The 22,085-nt window shown below is 36.2% G+C and overlaps 1 protein-coding gene across 2 annotated transcripts in view; it reads left to right on the top strand.

Annotated features, from left to right (window-relative positions):
• Positions 1 to 285: 285 nt before the first annotated feature.
• RNF220 (ring finger protein 220) overlaps positions 286 to 22,085 on the top strand; it is a 384,981-nt gene continuing 363,181 nt past the window's right edge. The window contains exons 1-2 of one of the 2 annotated variants that reach the window (XM_053693391.1): positions 286 to 377; positions 8,410 to 9,151. In XM_053693391.1, coding sequence (XP_053549366.1) covers positions 8,527 to 9,151 — 625 coding nt within the window. In that variant the 5' untranslated portion in view covers positions 286 to 377; positions 8,410 to 8,526. The remainder of the gene's footprint in view (positions 378 to 8,409; positions 9,152 to 22,085) is intronic. The other variant, XM_053693390.1, reaches the window with a different exon arrangement.

The following is a 22,085-nucleotide window of genomic DNA, read 5'->3' as shown; positions in this document are numbered from 1 at the left end:
CGTGCCCAGAAGAGCTGACAATCTACATGCAGCAGCCCAGTGTGTGCACTTCCCTAATGTATGCAGAGCAGTGAGTGTGTGAGTGTCTCAGTCACTCCTCTGGTAGCAGCACACTGAGCTCAGCAGCTCTGCTCTCTCTCTGTGTGTGTAGTGAGCACATGTGCGGCAAGCCAGGCAGGGGACAGCACAGCCACCAAGCAGGGAACAGCACAAAACCCAAGCAGGGGACATCACAAACCTCAACAGGGGACATCACAAAGACCAAGCAGGGGACATCACAAAGACCAAGCAGGGGACCACTCTCGTGCAGGGACATCTCAGCTTCCCGGACTGGGGACAGCAGCAAGCAGGAACCTCAGTTACCCAGGATTCTCACGGTAAGTCCGTACTTAAAGTATGTTGCTGCCATTTAGGCTATGCACGGGACCAAATACAACTTTATGCTCCGGCTTCTGACAGCTGCAAGTGACCAGTGCCATCTGCACCCAATTGGGGACATGAACAGGGAAACTTATATAGGGATGTAAGGAAACCAGGAGGGCTTGCATGGGACATACACTGAGAGGGCAGGGGACATACATAGGGACATACACTGAGAGGGGACAGGGGACTTGCATAGGGACATACACTCGGGGTGCTATCAAGTGCAACTTTGGGGTAGCGGGTACTTTAGTGGACAGGTTTGAGCTAAGGGGTATCCTCTGTCACAGGTGGGTAGATGTAGGGCTCAAGGTGCAGGACCACACACACATACATATCTCTCTCTCTCTCTCTCTATATATATATATATATATATATATACACACACACTCACATATATAAATATATCTATACATATATATCTATATATATCTCTCTCTCTATATATATATATATACACACACACTCACATATATAAATATATCTATACATATATATCTATATATATCTCTCTCTCTCTATATATATATATACACACACACTCACATATATAAATATATCTATACATATATATCTATATATATCTCTCTCTCTATATATATATATATATATACAAATACAAATATATCTATATATACACACATTGTTTTGTATACACATGTATTATCCTCCTGTATAGAACGCACTGTCGCGTATTTACAAACAAACTCACTTTAACCATAAACAAATCACACATAGATTTCCGCACTTGCGCTCGGACCTTCTGTCACAACATTCCCCGCCGATACTTCCTTGTTCCGCTGGTACTGACACGCGGTACTGGTGGGTTGAGGTTCCCAGGGAAGAATAAATTCTACTCGGACAGGATTATAATTTATCTGAATTATTTTAACCAAGATTTTCTCCTTCTCAACCCGGAGAATCTTCAGGATCCTGGTCAATTTAAAAGCGATAAATTAAAGGAAAATGATAATAAATATATGTGGGGGAATTAGGGACCCTAGGGACCCAGAGACACAAACACATCTGCCAGATACACGGAATATTGTAGCGGCTTCTGCTGGAACCAGGGGGTTATTTGGGTTTGAGATGTTGCTGAAAGAAAATAAATTATGAAAATATTAACAATGATGGAGGTTTATTATAATAGCACAATATATATTTTTTAATTATTTGCACTAAATTATTGTAAAATTATTCATGATAAGTATGTGATTTCAGTTAAAATGCCAGTCATTTGTTATTATGCTGCAATACTCAGTTGTAATCCTTTATTTATAGCTTATTATATTTATCTTGAGCTTTGTGTATCTGAAACATAAAAAACTTCTGGAGGCATAACTGGGTGACAGGGGAGGTTAATAGGGTGCATAGATTTTTAGGGAATCTTTAGAATCTGCACCTGCTCTTTCCAAAGATTCATCCTCACTGTGTTTGGGGGTTTAATAATTTTTATACAAAAATAAGGGGTGAGAGCCATATGCCTTTGGTTTTAGGGCAAAGCGGTTACTTTTGTCCCTTTTCAATTATTGTATTTCTGATTTTACACCAAATCACTTGGTTGACTGGTTGACTTTCAAAATATTTGTAATTTGGAGGGTAAACAAATTATACAAAATATATCTTCTTAACATTTAAATTAATTCCAAATTATCTAATATTAATCGTTGACATAGTTTCCTAACATACATTTGTATAAAAAATGTTATGCTCCAGTTAATATAAAAATAGTGGATTTACACCATCTAGCTAATATTTATACAGTTATTTCAGTTTTCAATACAAACATTTATTATTTATTATTTGTATTATTATTATTATTTTTTGCAGTGCAAAATTGATTAGTTTCTAAACAGTCTCAAGTGTATTAAAAAAAAGTAATTATTTTGTTCAGTAGTTTTATTTTTATTTTTTCAGACTCTGACAACTCTGTCTTAACCATGGAATTAAATTCATAAATATTTTGGGAAAACAAATTAGTACCCCATACAGCACAATGACCTTTTATGTCATTGTGAACATTTTTATTGTCATTTGTAAAGAACTTTATTTCACATAAACTGCTTAAAACCCAATAGGACAATGTGATTATTCATTTTCTGAGATATTGCATGTAATTATTTGACCACAGAAATGCAACCTGTTGTACGTAATTGCCCCATTTTTAAAATTAATTGGCAACAAATAATTTGCTCAAAGTTTTCTCTAAAAAAAAAAAAAATTATATATATTTTTCTAATTCTTGTAAACTTGTAAACCTTTCCAAACAGATTTTTTTTGCTTGGGTGTAGTTTTATAGCAGTCTTTGATGTTATGTGAAGGTGCGTTAAAAGGAATATTTTTTTATTTTTATTTGCTTGAAGATAATGAGTGCACTAAATTTGTAAAACTATTATTTAATTTTTTTCGGTAAAATAATTTATTTTAACAGCATTTTAAGATTTTGTTAAGCTTCTGTGGCAATTTAAACATTACCTGTTTGTTCTGCTAAATTTATTCAATATATGATACATATAAATATCTAGTATTTAAAGAAGGTTTTGCTTAAATTAATTCTTTTTTTTTTTGGGAGACAACAATTGCTTCTTTTAAATATGTTCTTGTATTATTAATATTTTTTTTAATCATTGTCATTATTATTTTTTATTTATTTTGTATCTTATATATGTGTAATCTCTGTTGTAGATAAACTGATTAGTGGATTTAGTTTACACTAATTTATTAATGAAACTGTTTATTTTAAAATATTAAAAGGTAGAGTAAAAATGATTTCTAGATCTGAATTCACTTTATTTAATATCTGTTTAAGATTGTATTTTTTAAAGTTTAATTGTTTTTTCAAATGCGTTATTTTTTTACGTTTTTATTTTTATTTTTGCAGGTGTTTTAAAATACTTATTGGTAAAGTGAGGGTCATTTTTTTTAGAAATTGTAGCTTCTCTTCTTGTTTAGTTAATTTTTTGCGATCACTTTGGATTTTATTCTCATGCTGTGGAAAAGTAGCTGATGATTTATTTGGTTGCATTTTCGATTGCTGTCTGCAAGTCCCCATTCTCCTCCTTTCAGCACGGATGTCAGCTGTTATTACTTGTTATTGATCCCTTTGCAAAGTGAGAAGTGAACTAAAATTAATGTCAATTCCACTACTGGGATCAATAGCAGGAGTTATTTTAATCTGGATTTGCAAGGGGTCTAAATTAAAAAAAATCAGCATACTAGCAAGAATATGTATCGGTTTCCTGCCGTTTGTTTGCAATAGTTTTCAACCTATTCAATGTTCTGTTGTGTCTGATTATCCTGCAATCCATATTTTTTTAATTAAGAAGGTCGGTAAGTTTTTTATTTCGGGGGTAAGATTTAGGAAGACGACATTTTGACATGGCAAGTATATTAACTATAGATTTCCATAAGTGTTGTGGTTTGCAACAATCTCGGTCTTCCGATGTTACAGCTGACAATGTCTCTGAAAATTGCAGGATTTTTATTCTCTTGTGAAAATTGCTGTTGTGTGTTAAATTGTCTATAAGTTTTGCAAGTCAAGAGCTGACAATAAAGGCTTTGATTTTGGTTGTGTACAAACTGATGTCAAAAAGCTTGAAATGTAGTTTAGTGTTTCATCAAGTACAAATTCCCTGTGTGCTAAAATAAACACGGGTCCGATAGTGAGAACCGGTAGCTAATATTGTTTTCCTAAATGTGTTATCTCATAAAGAAAGCTTTAATATAGTTTAATGGCCTTTGGAAAATTCAGCACAATTTTATTTTAGCAAAACAAAAAATTAAGTATCCCGATGGTTTATTTTTGTCAGAGATTAAGTGATCACAACGCACTGCCTGTATTATCTTCTAAAATATGTTCAAGGTCAATAGAGTGTAATCAACATCATTGTCTTTTCCGTCTTAAGTGTTTTAGCTTAATACAAAAGTTATTTAAAATTTGGAAGTGAGAAAATATGTTAATGCAAGATATATAATCTAGTAATTTAGGGTTGATATGTGCTAGGAAAGCTGCCAAATGAGGAAGCAATTTGAGGGTGTCCTCTCTGCAGCACAATTAATATACATCGCAGAGAATGATGGAAGAAATACCCTGAGCGCTATAAACAGCCAGGGTCTTTATTTCCCAATGTGGTTCACCTGTTGGAGACTGTAATCAGCAAATCCTTTTCATAAAACCATTGTTATCCGTATATATTCGCTGCCTCTATCTATCTATCTATCTATCTATCTATCTTCTATCTATTTATCTATCTACCTATCTATCTTCCATCTATCTATTTATCTATCTACCTAATCTATCAATCATCTATATATCTATCTAATCTATCAATCATCTATCTATCTATCTATCAATCATCTATCTATCTATCTATCTATCTATCTATCTATCTATCTATCTATCTACCTATAAGCATTTTTATAAAAAACACTCCTTCCAATATTTTATCCATCTCTTTACCTTTCTGTATACTTATGATATGTATTTTCATGACCACAAAAATTAGAAATAAATGATTAGAAACACGTTAACATTTTAATTTTATTAAGTTCTATACGGCATGATTGTGCTTATACGCATTTTAATTTTTCAATCAATTTATTAATTTTATATATATATATATATATATATATATATATATATATATCATGTATCTATGTTTAATCCATTTCTATATCTTTTTATCTATTTTTAAAATATTAAAATTCACAAACAGATTGATGACCGGTTGATGACTGAAAACATATCTTAAATTCTTAAATAATAACAAATGATTGCAAACAAATTTCCACATCTAGTAATTTATATATTGTATATTAGGGTATTTGATATATATATATATATATATATATATATATATATATATATATATATATATATATATATATAAAAATCTGCGGTTATTAGATTTGCTGAAAAAATATGAACGGAATTGTGATAAGCAGGGAGGATGAGATCACAATAAAATGTACAAAGTTGCTTGTAATTGGTTATGTGAAACAGTTTATAATTGTTTATTTTGTCCAATTTAAATAAAATATCAGTGACTTGATAAAATAAAACCCCATTTGAAAAACAAAAACTAATATGAATATGTATCTCCCTGCATATGACAATATTTTTGCTGCAGGTGTCACATTCTCAGCAAATCTTATTTAGCAACCTGTCGCAGGTTCATCTATTTGACTAATTTCTCTTCTTCCATCATCATGAAGAATTGTAGAGAAACTAAACCCTATTTATAAAGTAATAAAGTAATTAATATGTGGCTGGTAGTTAGGTTCCTTTGAACCACTCAGATTTTCCCAGCTCCAAATTTCTGAGCTGGTCTCGGTGTCTGAGTTTGGTTTCAGGTCTTTCATCTTCTCCATTAAACATGTGCCTTTTGATTTAAAAGAAAGGCAGCCCTGTTTTATAAGATAAAGTTTAAAAAGGACGGTTTTATTAGTCAGCCGAGAGGTGCTTTTGTTTAGCTTCTCTGTGTTTTCTGGTTTGTTTACGCGATGGCTGAGCAAGACGCCGTTGTCCTTAACCTCTCTGTAGAAGGGACGACAAAGCTTGTAAGAAGTCAAGGAGATTAGTGACCATGAGGGAATGCAAAGAGATAGGGAGCCCAGGCTCTTAAAAAATTATTTTAGCGCCTTAATATTTGTAATATAACACTAGGAGTGCAGAGCCTTCGTGATTACTAAAATGTATCCCCAGTCCTAGAAAATGTAGCTGCTCCCTTTTTGTAAATTGTATCTCAAAATGTCTGTGTGAAAGTCTGTGTGCAAGTCTGTATGTAAGTCTATGTATAAGTCTGTATGCAAGTTTGTGTGCAAGTCTGTATGCACGTTTGTGTGCAAGTCTGTATGCAAGTATATGTGCAAGTCTGTATGCAAGTCTATGTGCAAGTCTGTGTGCAAGTTTGTGTTCAAGTCTGTATGCAAGTTTGTGTGCAAGTCGGCATGCAAGTTTGTGTGGAAGTCTGCATGCAAGTTTGTGTGCAAGTCTGTATGCAGGTTTGTGGAAGTCCGTATGCAAGTTTGTATGCAAGTCTGTGTGCACGTCTGTATGCAAGTCTGTGTGCAAGTCTGTATACAAGTCTGCATGCAATTCTGTGTGCAAGTCTATGTGCAATTTTGTGTGCAAGTCTGTATGCAAGTTTGTGTGCAAGTCTGTGTGCAAGTCTATGTGCAAGTCTGTATGCAAGTTTGTGTGCAAGTCTGCATGCAATTCTGTGTGCAAGTCTATGTGCAAGATTGTGTGCAAGTCTGTATGCACGTTTGAGTGCAAGTCTGTTTCCAAGTTTGTGTGCAAGTTTGTAAGCAAGTCTATGTGCAAGTCTGTATGCAAGTTTGTGTGCAAGTCTGTGTGCAAGTCTATGTGTAAGTCTATGTGCAAATCTGTATGCAAGTCTATGTGCAAGTCTGTTTGCCAGTTTGTGTGCAAGTCTGTTTGCCAGTTTGTGTGCAAGTCTGTTTGCAAGTATGTGTGCAAGTCTATGTGCAAGTCTATGTGCAAATCTGTATGCAAGTCTATGTGCAAGTCTGTATGCAAGTTTTTGTGCAAGTCTGTATGCAAGTCTGTGTGCAAATCTGTATGCAAGTCTATGTGCAAGTCTATGTGCAAGTCTGTATGCAAGTTTGTGTGCAAGTCTGTATGCAAGTCTGTGTGCATGTCTATGTGCAAGTCTATGTGCAAATCTGTATGCAAGTCTATGTGCAAATCTGTATGCAAGTCTATGTGCAAGTCTGTATGCAAGTTTGTGTGCAAGTCTGTATGCCAGTCTGTATGCAAGTCTGTGTGTAAGTCTGTATTCAAGTCTGTGTGCAAGTCTATGTGCAAGTCTGTGTGCAAGTCTATGTGCAAATCTGTATGCAAGTCTGTGTGCAAGAGAATGAGAGATGCTAAAAATGTTTTCCTAGAAAATCTAGCTTCTCCCTGGCCATGGTTTAAAGTCCTTTTAATGTTCCATCAGGCAATATAAGAGAAAGCAAATCAGTGAATGCGACAACTAGTAGCAAACTGGAGACAAGCATTAGTCATAGTCACACGCTGGCTTTGTCTAACAAGGATGGTGATTTGTAAATCTTTATACCACAGGCACTTATCTGCTTGCCTCATATCTTGTCTGTATCTGGTTGCCCAGAAAATATAACCCAAGCATAAGTACAATTAATGTTATGTATGTTTATCATATATGTGCTGATCAATTAGAAACTGAAAAAAATCCTGCATTTCAGGTATGAGAACTGTATATGCAAGGTAGTGTATCTATATTATATAAAAGCTTATATGCACCCATCTATATGTGCCTACTGATTATATACTTCTGTGGTGCTATGGCTATTTATACTCCAGTCTGTAAATAAATTACAGGGTATATTTATTTGCATCATGTAATCATTGTTATAACTATTTACAAGCAAATAAAAGTAGAAGTATATTTCCTGGCAATAGTTTATTTTCTCCTTTTCTTTTTATTATGTGAGATACAAAAACCTTGAGAGCCACAATTCTATATAGGTACAACAGTTGTATTTCTTATCTGTGTGTTGTGGTTTTGACTTCTTCATCTTTTAATGTTTATTTGAGTTTTTAATAATTTGGATAAAAACATAAAATAAAGTAACTATCAAAATGTCAGTGACTTTGGTTAGTTAGTCCCAGTAAGAAATAAAGTGGGTGATCTGTTTGTCCTGTAGCTCAGGGCTTGGCGTATCCCAGGTACTAGAGAACGATTAAGCCAACATTAATAAAATGTTACGTTTGGCTTCTGACTTTTAATTATCCTACCTATATATATATACAAACAAAAAGGTCTGACTACCAGAATAATGTGTGTCTGACTCCTCAATTGTATTGACTTAAAATTGTCCACGGCTGCTCTAACTCGATATGCACACTCATAAGCAGAAGTACTAACAGTGCTTATAAACTGATTATTGCAGTAATTTCTTTAGCAACAAGGACTTAATTTTCTTTCTTTTTGTATTGGGATGCAGGTTTCCAAGAAAAGAAATGCAGTGACATTGCCTGTTTCACACCCTGGTCAAGTTATTTGTTTCCCAAGTAAAGTCTTCACCATAACCTCTGAACCGGTAAAAAACAAAGATTGAACAATGGACCTGCATCGAGCCTCCTTTAAGATGGAAAACTCTTCCTTCCTTCCCAATCCTTTGACTTCACCAGCTCTGATGGTTCTGGCGTCCACTGCAGAAGCAAGTCGTGATGCCTCAATACCATGTCAGCAACCACGACCTTTTGGGGTACCTGTATCACTGGACAAGGAAGTCCATATTCCATTTACCAATGGCTCATATACCTTTGCTTCCATGTACCACCGCCAGGGTGGTGTCCCAGGAGCTTTCCAAAACCGTGACTTCCCACCTTCACTGCTCCACCTACACCACCAATTTGCACCACCCAACCTAGATTGCTCTCCAATTAGTATGTTAAATCACAGTGGTGTGGGGGCCTTCCGACCTTTCACCTCTCCTGAAGAGCGAGAGAGCTATCAGTCGGCCTTCACTCCAGCTAAGAGGCTCAAAACTTGCCATGACACAGAGTCCCCACATCTGCGCTTCTCTGATGCTGATGGAAAAGAGTATGAGTTCGGGACTCAGATGCCCACTGGTTCCCCCGGAGGGCTGAAAGTGGACGATGCAGGAAAAAAACTGTTTGCAGTGTCTGGCCTGATATCAGATAGAGAGACATCATCCAGCCCAGAAGACAGAAATGAGAGATGTAAGTACAGTTTAATTATGTTTCTTATTTACACACAGTACTTTTCTCTAGCGAGAACCTGCTTGTAGGACATATCGGTAATCTCCAATCAGATGCACTAATGAATAGCATCACTATTTAAATAATGAAGCACATTGGAGTGGTCTTATCATGGTTATATTTTAAAATCAAATCAAACAGTTACTCAATTGAAATTAGAAAGTAAAAAGAAGATTAAGAAAATAGAATTTGCTATTTGAATAGAATATGGAATATCAGAGCATTAGTGTTGCAGATCCTGTCAATCTAGGGGGTGTCAACATATTGGGATTAGTTACTGAAGTCCATTTTGCTGCAAAGTAAAATTATCTCTATTGGATTTATCAAAATGTTTTTTGCTCATTGTTTTTTTTTTAGATCAGAATTGAATTTATATACAAAGGGTTACAGCTAACACTGTACACTTACATCCATTATATTGAGGCCCAGTGGGCAGTAAAAATAACTAAACATGTTCTAAGGTATCAATTACAGTTAGTCTTGGGATTGTGGTTAAAATTTGATAAAAAAATAGTAAAATTCACGTGATATATTGGAAAATTGAGAAGAGACAGCGTGTAGTTGGGGCACAGTAAGTACGTTTTGTAGGACAGACTGTTTCAATGTGTTTTATGGTTGTCGTCATGTTATCAGTATGGAAGGACCAGGCAGGTATTTTAGAGGTTAAAATGAAGGATAGCCCTGAGTATTGGGGGTGCATGTGCTGTGTTTGCACAGCAGGATCACGCTGTACCTTGTTCATCACACCAAGAATAACAAAACAAAACTCCATGTACAGTCATTTAAAAAAGATACAGGCTTGGTCGGCAGCAGACTGATGCTCCCCGCTGACATCCCAGCCGTTGCCGCATAAAAAATGACACACACACGCAGCTCAGATGATAAAGGCTCCCCTAGGACCTCACGGATAATTTTTAAACCAAAGCAATACTTTTGTGCATTTTTCCCTCTCTCCTGGTGCGTAAATTTTTTTCTTCTTAAAGTGAAGCTTTGGCTTTTCTGTCTTGCGTGTCGGAGTGTCTCTCTGTTACGATGCCGCTGAGGGTAATTGAGATGTCCTGTCTCTTTCTCTCTAGCTGGAGCTGCTGTTTGCTTGAATTAGATACTAGGTTAACATCCCAGTACTAAAAAGGATTTTGTTTAAGCCTTGTATACTTTTTTCAATCTCAGGCATCATAAAAATCTCCCTGCTTTGTAAACCTGTCCTTGGTGCTGGGGGATGCTGTGTTTTAAGGGTCCGAGCAAATTCCTTAGGCTTGGGGGTTAGGAGTACTGTCGCCTGACACAGTAGTGAGATATAAAATATAAAGGGGCCTCCAGATGTGTCACTAGAACTTGTTATATTGAGGTTTATCACTTTTTGTAGAAATTACACTTTTTCGGCTCAATTTCTAATTTCTTAATATTTTTTTCTCATTGCATTATCATTTGTACAAAACCTCCTATACGGTGTAGTGAACAGAAAAAATGTGATCTTGTTCTTGTGAGCACAGAGAGTTTTTTTTGTCTGAAGTCTCCAAGCAACTGAATGTGTGAACAGTCACCGTATGACCCGCATGCAACAGCTTCTGTTTGCCATTCTGTGGGGGGGAAAGGGTTACTTGGCAGCCCAAAAAGATGGCATGGAGAAAGTAGTATAGCTGGGTGCCCATCTGCCCAGGCTTGGCTAGACCTGGCTGTTTTTATGCCAACTTCATGCCCTGAATGTGTAATTACTAGTTGTACAGAACTAGGGAGGACTACGGACACCCCCCCTTATTTTTAGTGCTGTGCCCCTCTGAATATCTTCCCTTCAACACCCTAATTCTTTAGAAGTAAAATAAAGTCCTCGGAAGAGAAGAAAACTTTGTTCAAAAATGAAAATGAACTTGTGCTAAATTATGTTACAAGATTCAGTGTATCCTACTTCCTTGCTGTAATTGCTACTGACACATATAGCCAGTATCATTTGTGCAGTGTTACCCTCAGTATAGTGTGAGCAACTAAAGTCTTTACGGGTGGGAAACGTGCCAGGGTGTTACAGTCATTGATAGGGGAGAGGTCAGTTTGTTCAGCTTCACACAGTAAATGCACTTGTGCCCCAGCAGAGACTGATGAAAGTCAAATCATAAGGAGAGAATGCTGTGTGCTTCTTATCAGATTCCTTTTTGTCTAATAACATTATACTTAGTAGGTGATCATAGCTGTATCCTCACTACACAGAACCCTGCCAAATAGGGCCAGAGGGCATGCAAGATAAATACATGTAAACATAATAATAAATATAATTTGTGCCGGAGCATTGACTTAATGCCTGTTGGAAATAACTCACCCTAGATGCAGTTTGTCAGCTAAATGTTTATTTTATCCTCACTCTCACAAAGCTTTTGCACATATGTACACACACTTACATACTCAGCACACACATGTGTATGTACACACAGATACACATGCACATGTTTAAATACTCAGCACATATGTGTATGCACACACAAACTCAGCACACGTGTATGCACGCACACGCATGTAAACATACACTTACATACTCAGAACACACATGTGTATGCACACACATAAACAAACACATAGTCAGAAAACACATGTGTATGCACACACACATAAACACACACATACTCAGCACACACATGTGTATGCAGACACAGGTACAAATACACACACTTACATATTCAGCACACACATGTTTATGCACACACATAAACACACACTTACATACTCAGCACATACATGTGTATGCACACACACACATAAACACACACTTACATACTCAGCACACACATGTTTATGCACACACAGGTACAAATACACACACTTACATACTCAGCACACACATGTTTATGCACTCAATGGTACAAATACACACACTTACATACTCAGCACACACATGTTTATGCACACACACATACACACACACTTTACTCAGCACACACACGTGTATGCACGCACACGCATGTAAACATACACTTACATACTCAGAACACACATGTGCATGCACACACATAAACAAACACATAGTCAGAAAACACATGTGTATGCACACACACACATAAACACACACATACTCAGCACACACATGTGTATGCAGACACAGGTACAAATACACACACTTACATACTCAGCACACACATGTTTATGCACACACACATACACACACACTTTACTCAGCACACACATGTGTATGCACACACACACACACACATAAACACACACTTACATACTCAGCACACACATGTTTATGCACACACAGGTACAAATACACACACTTACATACTCAGCACACACATGTTTATGCACACACACATACACACACACTTTACTCAGCACACACATGTGTATGCACACACACACACACATAAACACACACTTACATACTCAGAACACACATGTGTATGCACACACACACTTACATACTCAGCACACACATGTGTATGCACACACAGATACACATACACACACTTACATACTTAGCACACACACACACACACATCTAAACACAGACTTACATTCTCCGCACACACATGTGTATGCACATACAGGTACAAATACACACACTTTCATACTCAGCACACACATGTGTATGCACACACATAAACACACACTTACATACTCAGCACACACATGTGTATGCACATACAGGTATAAATACACTCACTTACATACTCGGCACACACATGTGTATGCACACAGGTATAAATACACTCACTTACATACTCAGTAAACATGTGTATGCACACAGGTATAAATACACTCACTTACATAGTCAGCACACACATGTGTATGCACACAGGTATAAATACACTCACATACTCAAACACACACACACATAAACACACACTGACATACTCAGCACATACATGTGTATGCACAAAGGTATAAATACACTCACTTACATACTCAGCACACACATATGTATGCACACACACACATAAACACACACTGACATACTCAGCACACATAGGTACAAATACACACACTTACATACTCAGCACACACATGTGTATGCACACAGGTATAAATACACTCACTTACATACTCGGCACACACACGTGAATGCACACAGGTATAAATACGCTCACTTACATACTCAGCACACACATGTGTATGCACACAGGTATAAATACACTCACATACTCAGCACACACATGTGTATGAACACAGGTATAAATACACTCAGTTACATACTCAGCACACACATGTGTATGCACACACACACATACACACACATAAACACACACTGACATACTCAGCACACATAGGTACAAATACACACACTTACATACTCAGCACACACATGTGTATACACACACATAAACACACACTGACATAGTCAGCACACATAGGTACAAATACACACACTTACATACTCAGCACACACATGTGTATGCACACAGGTATAAATACACTCACTTACATACTCAGCACACACATGTGTATACACACACATAAACACACACTGACATACTCAGCACACATAGGTACAAATACACACACTGACATACTCAGCACACACATGTGTATGCACACACACACATAAACACACACTGACATACTCAGCACACACATGTATATACTATGCACACACACATAAACACAGACTGACATACTCAGCACACACATGTGTATACACACACATAAACACACACTGACATAGTCAGCACACATAGGTACAAATACACACACTTACATACTCAGCACACACATGTGTATGCACACAGGTATAAATACACTCACTTACATACTCAGCACACACATGTGTATACACACACATAAACACACACTGACATACTCAGCACACATAGGTACAAATACACACACTGACATACTCAGCACACACATGTGTATGCACACACACACATAAACACACACTGACATACTCAGCACACACATGTATATACTATGCACACACACATAAACACAGACTGACATACTCAGCACACACATGTTTATACTATGCACACAGGTATAAATACACTCATGTACATACTCAGCACACATGTGTATGCTCACAGGTATAAATAAACTCACATACTCAGCACACACATATGTATACACACACACATAAACACACACTGACATACTCAGCACACATAGGTACAAATACACACACTTACATACTCAGCACACACACATGCACATGCACACACATGCGTATGTACACACAGGCCAGAGTACACATGTATACACACATAAACATGCCTGCTTAAACATAAAAAAAAATTATGGACAAAAATTGTTAAATTATATTTCTATTTTGTTTTTATTATTGATATATTTATTAATGTACTCAGTCTTTTCAGATATGGTTGCATGACTTAAAATGTTAGGAATTTGATAGTTTTGTGTCCACAAGAAATAACTTCTCTGGGTGTTTGGATGCTGTGATGTAACACTAAAGGAATTAATGTCCAGCGGTGAGTGCGGTGATCAGGGGGGTTTGAGGATACACTGACTAAGCGACATTCTTTTAAGAGAATATAAAGATCTGGCTTCCTTCCTGAGATGCAAAAGGTCTTAAACGGCAGAATGTTCAAAGAGTAGGACAGTGTACACATATCCTCAGGGGGCACGGGAAGGTGTATCAGGAATAGAGGTGAATCCTTGACAGGGGTGAGGTGTTAAAGTCAAGAGGCTGCATGAAGTGTAAGAAAAAAGAACACATAACCACAGGGTTACTTCTTCAGTGTATTGTGTAGAGTGAGTCACATCCTATGACCTACATGGAATTTTTATCGGGATATCGTGAGAGAGGGAGACTTTCCAGCTGTTTGTTAGATGCACAATTTTCATGTCTCTTAAAGGGACAGTCAAGTCCAAAAAAAACTTTCATGTTTCAAATGGGGCATGTAATTTTAAACAACTTTCAAATTTACTTTTATCACCAATTTTGCTTTGTTCTTTTGGTATTCTTAGTTGAAAGCTAGACCTAGGAAGGCTCATATGATAATTTCTAAGTCTTTGAAGGCCGCCTCTAATCACATGCTTTGTATTTGCTTTTCACAGCAGGGGAGAGCTAGTTCAGGTAAACCCTATAGATAACATTGTGAGCACGCCCGTGGATTGTGGCAGACACTGCACTAATTGGCTAAAATGAAAGTCAATAGATAATAAATAAAATGTCATGTGATCAGGGGGCTGTCAGAAGATGCTTAGATAGAAGGTAATCACAGAGGTAAAAAGTGTATTATTATAACTGTGTTGGTTATGCAAAACTGGGGAATGGGTAATAAAGGGATTATCCATCTTTTAAAACAACAAAAATTCTGGTGTTGACTGTCCCTTTAATGAAGCCTATTTGTAGAATTATGATTTGGTGCAATGTGAATATTGAGTATGGGCTTTATCATTTTTTATTAAATTTCCTTTTTCCAAGCTACTTATAAGGCTACAATGCACTATTTAATACTGTTAGAAGAAAATATTCATTACATATCATTATATTCCTTATCAATTATAAACAAATTAATCATTTTCAATTGGCTAAAACTGCATCAGTAATAAAAATAATAAATAATACTATAGTAATAATAATAATAATAGCAATAAGCCAGCTCTAATCTCCAGCGCATTACAGACCACCTCACATATACAGTAAAATCCTCCGGCATGTGACGGCAGCCACCTCATGCACTTCCATCCCAACATCCGCCAGCTGCCGTTGTGCGCTTGTGGTGCAACTTAGAGGTTCATTTCCCGGCACAAGTGTTGTGCTAATTAGGCAGCCTGGCAGAGGACTGAGCAATACTTAACCAGATGTTGCAGTGGCTTGAGACCCTGCTCCCCCCATTCCCCCATTGCACTTTTATTCAGCGGGGCAGGAATCTAGTAGCCCACCCCTCCTGTGCCCCAGCCTGCTCCTCTTCTTATGCTAAACACCCGTTTGTAAAGAAAAAAAAAGCTCTTTGCTGTGAAAGCATTTGTTTTCAGCTTCACTTTTTATTCTTCTCCTGTTAGCAGAGAAACAGTTAACTGGACACACACACCAGCGCCAGCCTTCTCACAACTACTTTAATTGTCTTTATAATAATTATTATGTTCATTAGGGGTATTAGCATGTTATGAGTGTTCAGGGATGAACACCAGAGTTTATGCCAATGACCTCATTTTTTTTTTCATTTGAGCATGATCAATTCCTGTTTTTAATCTTTATTCTTTAAAGCTCTGTATAGAATTGTACGGCCACACTTGCTGCTGTGATACGGCACAGTACGAGGGGCTCATTGCTGAATAGAAATTGGACTTGTGTGTTCAATGACGCCTGGAAGGTCCATTTACAGAACATTATCTGCGTTTTGTCTAACAGTAGAGACAGTGTGATATTTTCATGTACTCATATCTCTTACACTCTACAACCATGGATTTTAGGATTTAGCAGCCATGAGGGGCTTTTTGGTATTTTGTTGCTTATAACGTGGGAGACTAGAAATCAGACAATTGAATACATAATTTGTGTTTGGTATTGGTGCGATGGGCAGGTTGTTACCATCATCTGAAGTTTTCTGTTTGAATTTTTCTAGAATATTATTTGCTTGCGTCATATAACAATGGACAATATCCAACTTTTTTTGTGTGCACAAATCTTTAGTCTGTCGTCTCACTTTGGATCTTAAAATTGCTTCTTAGATTTTGGGTTCATTGGTTTTGGACCTTTGTTGTGCATATTTTTATTGCCTACCTGGGCCATAGAACCATTTGTTACAGCTTAGTCTGACATTACAGAAGTCGATGGATGTGATTTCTTGTCACCTCAGGATCAATAAGTAGTAAATAATATTATTAATACATTTAAAAAAATAAAATGTCAGATATTCCTGAGCAGTGTTGCTATAAAACACAGACAGGCTCTCATAAAACTATTTTTGAGGACACCTCCCGTGGAACATGTTAAAGGGACACTGAACCCAATATTTTTATTTTGTGATTCAGATAGAGCATGCAAATTTAAGCAACTTTCTAATTTACTCCTATTATTAATTTTTCTTCGTTCTCTTGCTTTCTTTATTTGAAAAAGAAGGCATCTAAGCTATTTTTTTGGTTCAGAACCATGGAAAGCACTTGTTTATTGGTGGGTGAATTTATCCACCAATCAGCAAGAACAACACAGTGTGTTCACCAAAAATGGGCCAGCATCTGAACTTACATGCTTGCATTTCAAATAAAGATACCAAGAGAATGAAGAGAATTTGATAATAGGAGTAAATTAGAAAGTTGCTTAAAATTGCATGCTCTATCTGAATCACGAAAGAAAAAATTTGGGTTCAGTGTCCCTTTAATATTACTTGTACGTTTAGCATAAGCTAAGTTTCTTTTGTTGTGAGGACAAATATCCATGTCATTTGCTTTATCTCTCTTGTTTTACGTTTGAAGATGATATATATATTATGTTGTGTGTACGAGGTGTTTTGTTATTTTAGAATCACGAGGAGCATTCTGGCCATTAGCTATCATTGCAGCTTCCATAAACTTGTGCCACAGAAATAAGTCGCAAACAAACAGCTGTGTGTGATCTGAAGTTATTTGCATCCGCATTTGTTTCTATAAAATCTCTTTGCAAGTTAACGTGCATAATGAGGCTCTGTAAATTGCACTATAAATATCGTATTGTTTCTGCTATTCTCTGTGTTTTATATCGTTCCCTACAGCTGCAGTAAGTTATGACTTGTGCATCATTTTTTAGAGAGGACATAAGCAGCAAATATTTTTTTTCCTTTATTTAAAGACAAATTCTTTTCTTAGTAATTGATTGTTGAGCCAAAAACTCAGCGTTTTTTATTAGCCATTGAGAAGCTGCATTTACACGACTGGATTATGAGTTTGTGTTTGATTTACGTCCTTCACTGAACCCCAATTATGTCTTATTCTTTTTTTCTTTCTTTTTTTTTTTGCTTTATTTCATTTTTGTTATTTATGGCTGTGATTTTATTTGCTCTTTCCAATTTTGGATAGTTTTATTGGGACCAGGTTATGAGTTTATCCGCTGCTTTATGTGCATTAGAACTAATAAAGTTGTCAATAAAACAAAAAATTGAAATGTGAAACAAAAAATAGCCGTGGGTGTTCAGGGCAGTGCGGACACCGCTACTGTCATATTGTTCCAATCTCAGTGCAGGTTTTTGACGTCCTGTGGGCTCCAAGGCGCAACATTATTACCTTTGTAGCTGTAAAGAGCAGAACAAGCAATACCCTTTGTGACATAATCTTATGATGTCTGAAAGTTGTAATAAATTTGTTTAACAATACACTGTAATGATATCTTGTGGAATGAGGCAAGAACCCCGATTGCTCAGTATGTCTGTATCCTATTAGGGTGTAGAGGCAGAAGATGAGGAGGTATGGGGATTCAGAAGATGAGGGTTGTGGGATGAACTCACTTGATCATTTTGCAGTAAACAAAGCAAGAAATTACCATTAGGGGCTTAATGGACATTCAATTAAAACAATCATTCATGCAATTAAATGTTAAAATTTAAATATGTTAAAAATTTTACATAATAAAACTGTTAGCTGTTTTTTTTTGTTTACTAACTAACAGTATGTATGTAAGTAGGTATGTATGTAAGTAACTGATCCCTAAGACCGATTTCACATTGGTTGATAAGGACAGCACTCACAGCTTTATTTATGGCCAGGGATGTACCACAACAAATATGAACCCAAAATAATTTTATTTAGCTCAGAGACATGTAAAACATTTTTTTTATAATACAAATCCATTACATAACATAAATGATATCCCCTTAAGTTTTTGTCTGCTTTTGTGTGAGGAAAGAGAGGATCTAACAGAAAAACATAGATGAGATTGATTATACTCAGAGAGCTATTACAGTATAAAACTCAAAAAAGAAATAGCAGAATGGGCAGATTGCAATAGATATTTTGGGAATATCGGCAGCTGGCAGATCATTGTACTGATGATACCAGAACCTAAAGGAACTTATGAGATCTAATAGAAGATTAGTTATTGAAGAATAGCAAGAGACCCAAGGCCAAAACATTTGACAGTGTACATCAGAAGTCAGTCAAAATTGATCATAATGGGATCAAAATAGTTTAGAAGTAGATTGTAATAGATCTTACCACCTAGACTGGTGTAGATCAGAAGTAGATTGATGTGGATCAGAAGTAGAGAGGAGAAAATTGCAAGTAGATTGGACAAGATCATGAGTAGGTTAATGGAGATCAGAAATATATTGGACAAAATCAGAAGTAGACTGGAGGAGATTGGAGATAGATTGGACAAGAACAGAAGTAGATTGGACAAGATAAGGAGTAGACTTTATTAAATCAGAAGTATATTAGGCAGTATGAAGAATAGGCTGGATAAACTCAGAAGTAGATTGGACAAGATCAGGAGTAGATTGGAGAAGATAATAAGCAGATTGGAAAATATCAGGAGTAGTTTGAAAGAGATCAAAAGTAGATTGGAAAAGATCAATAGTAGATTGGAGGACATCAGAAATAGATTGGACAAGATCAAAAGACATTTGGAGGAGATCAGAAGTATGTTGGACAAGATCAGGAGTAGATTTGAGTAGATCAGAAGTAGATTGGGCAAGATCTGGAGTAGGCTGGAAGAAATTGGAAGTAGGTTGGACAAGATCAAGAGTAGGCTGGGGAAGATTGGAAGTAAGTTGGACAAGATCAGGAGTAGACTGCAGTAGATTGGAAGTAGATTAGACAAGATCAGGAGTAGGCTGGAGGAGATTGGAAGTAGGTTGGACAAGATTAGGAGTAGGTTGGAGGAGATTGCAAGAAGTTGGACAAGATCAGGAGTAGGCTGGAGTAGATTGGAAGTAGGTTGGACAAGATTAGGAGTAGGTTGGAGGAGATTGCAAATAGGTTGTTGGACAAGATCAGGAGTAGGCTGGAGGTGCTTTTCCCAACTTGAAGGAAAAACCCCCCATAAAAATTACATTTTCTGATTTGACGGTTTCATTTACTGATTGTAATAGGTTTGTAACAAATTAAAAACAGACTTGCTAAAATCAAATTAACATGTTTAAAAACAGACTTGCTGTATGATAGTTTTCTGTATATTTTTTGGGGTCTGAGAAGGTCATAACCAATGATTGGATGCTACCTGCATAGGCCACTTGTGATATACTCATTTACATGACCTGTTCAGGAGTGAAAGTGCATTGTGGATCCAAACCAGGACTAGCATGTTATGTTTGCAGTAGTATATCCATTTAATAATTGTTATTACCCCTAAGATGGGTCTCAACAATTTTAAAATTTAGTAGCCAAACCAGAATAAGTGCAAAATCTATTTTCAGTTTGGTGAATACTGCAAGATCCATGATAATACATACACCTGCAGCTCATTAGCAGGTAGTGATAACATAAATATTTATTGGTGTTGGCTGGTTTTATCCAACATTCTTATTAAACATATGATACCAGCTGAGGGAGTGTCCATTTCAGTTTATTGCAGGCTAACCATTTGCAAATGACCATTACTGTTTTAGCTTTGTGCAGGTTTGATCAAAAGAGAAATCTTTCAGGATGAAACCATACACTGGTGATGGAAGTAAGGATCAGGTGAATGTTGCTGGTTAATGACCCTGTCACAACTATGGGGCACCACTGTGATCAGCATTTCAGGCCTTCTTTTTACATCCTGATTTTGCATACGTTACCATCCTGCAATAGACACTAATATTATTCTGTCAATAATTTTACCATGGAGATAAAGTCCATACGGGGCCTCTGTCCACAGAAATCCCTCCCGGCCTAGGAGCAGAGAGAGACAAAAATGTCAATATGTGCAAGAAATGCTAATAATGGATTTAGTGACATCCAGTGACAAATTGGTCAGAAGAAAGGGCATGAGGGGTTAAACTGGGTGCTGTGCACAGTTACATTCACTGTAGTGTAGTCATGTGGGGTCTATTGTGTATTTAAGCAATCATCTCCCATCTATCTATCTATCTATCTATCTATCTATCTATCTATCTATCTATCTGCATTTATCTATCTATCTATCTATCTATCTATCTGCATCTATATATCATGTATCTATCTATTATCTATCAATTATCTATCTATCATATGTACATATGTAAGTGTGTGTAAATATATGCGTGTGTGTACATATGTATGTGTATTTGCGTACCTACAATATGTGTATGTATGTAAGTGTCTATACATATGCATTTGTATGTGTACATATGTATGTGTGTACATCTGAATGTGTTTGTATGTATGTGTACACATGTATATACATATTTATGTGTTTGTATGTACATATGTATGTGTAGTTGTGTTCATACAGTATGTGTATGCATGTGTGTGCATATGTATTTGTGTATCTATTTATGTATGTAAGTGTGTGTACATATGTATTTGTTTGTGTGTATATGTGTACATATATATGTGTATGTACATGTGTGTGTATATGTGTATACATGTATTTGTTTTTGTGTATATATATATATATCTATATGTTTACATCTGTATTTGTATGTGTGTACATATGTATGTGTGTGTACATATGTATGTGTGTGTGCATACAGTATGTGTATGTAGATAAGTATTTGTATGTGTGTATATGTGTACATTTGTATGTGTATGCACATATGTATGTGTGTACATATATTTGTGTATGTGTATATATATATGTTTGTGTATGCATGTATATATGTGTACATATGTATGTGTGTGTACATATGTTTATATATGTGTGTACATATGTATGTGAATGTGTGTATATGCGTACATATGTATGTGTATGTACATATGTATGAGTATATATGTTTGTGTATGTATGTAAGTGTCCATATGTATGTAAGCATGTTTACATGTGTATATGTGTACATTTGTATGTGTGTACATATGTTTGTGTATGCGTGTATATATGTTTGTGTATGCATGTATATATGTGTACATATGTATGCGTGTG

This window comes from Bombina bombina, chromosome 10 (genome assembly GCF_027579735.1).
Source record: "Bombina bombina isolate aBomBom1 chromosome 10, aBomBom1.pri, whole genome shotgun sequence".
NCBI classification, from domain to species: domain Eukaryota; kingdom Metazoa; phylum Chordata; class Amphibia; order Anura; family Bombinatoridae; genus Bombina; species Bombina bombina.
Note: the sequence above shows the minus strand (reverse complement) of the source record. Positions and strands in the feature narration are given on the sequence as shown.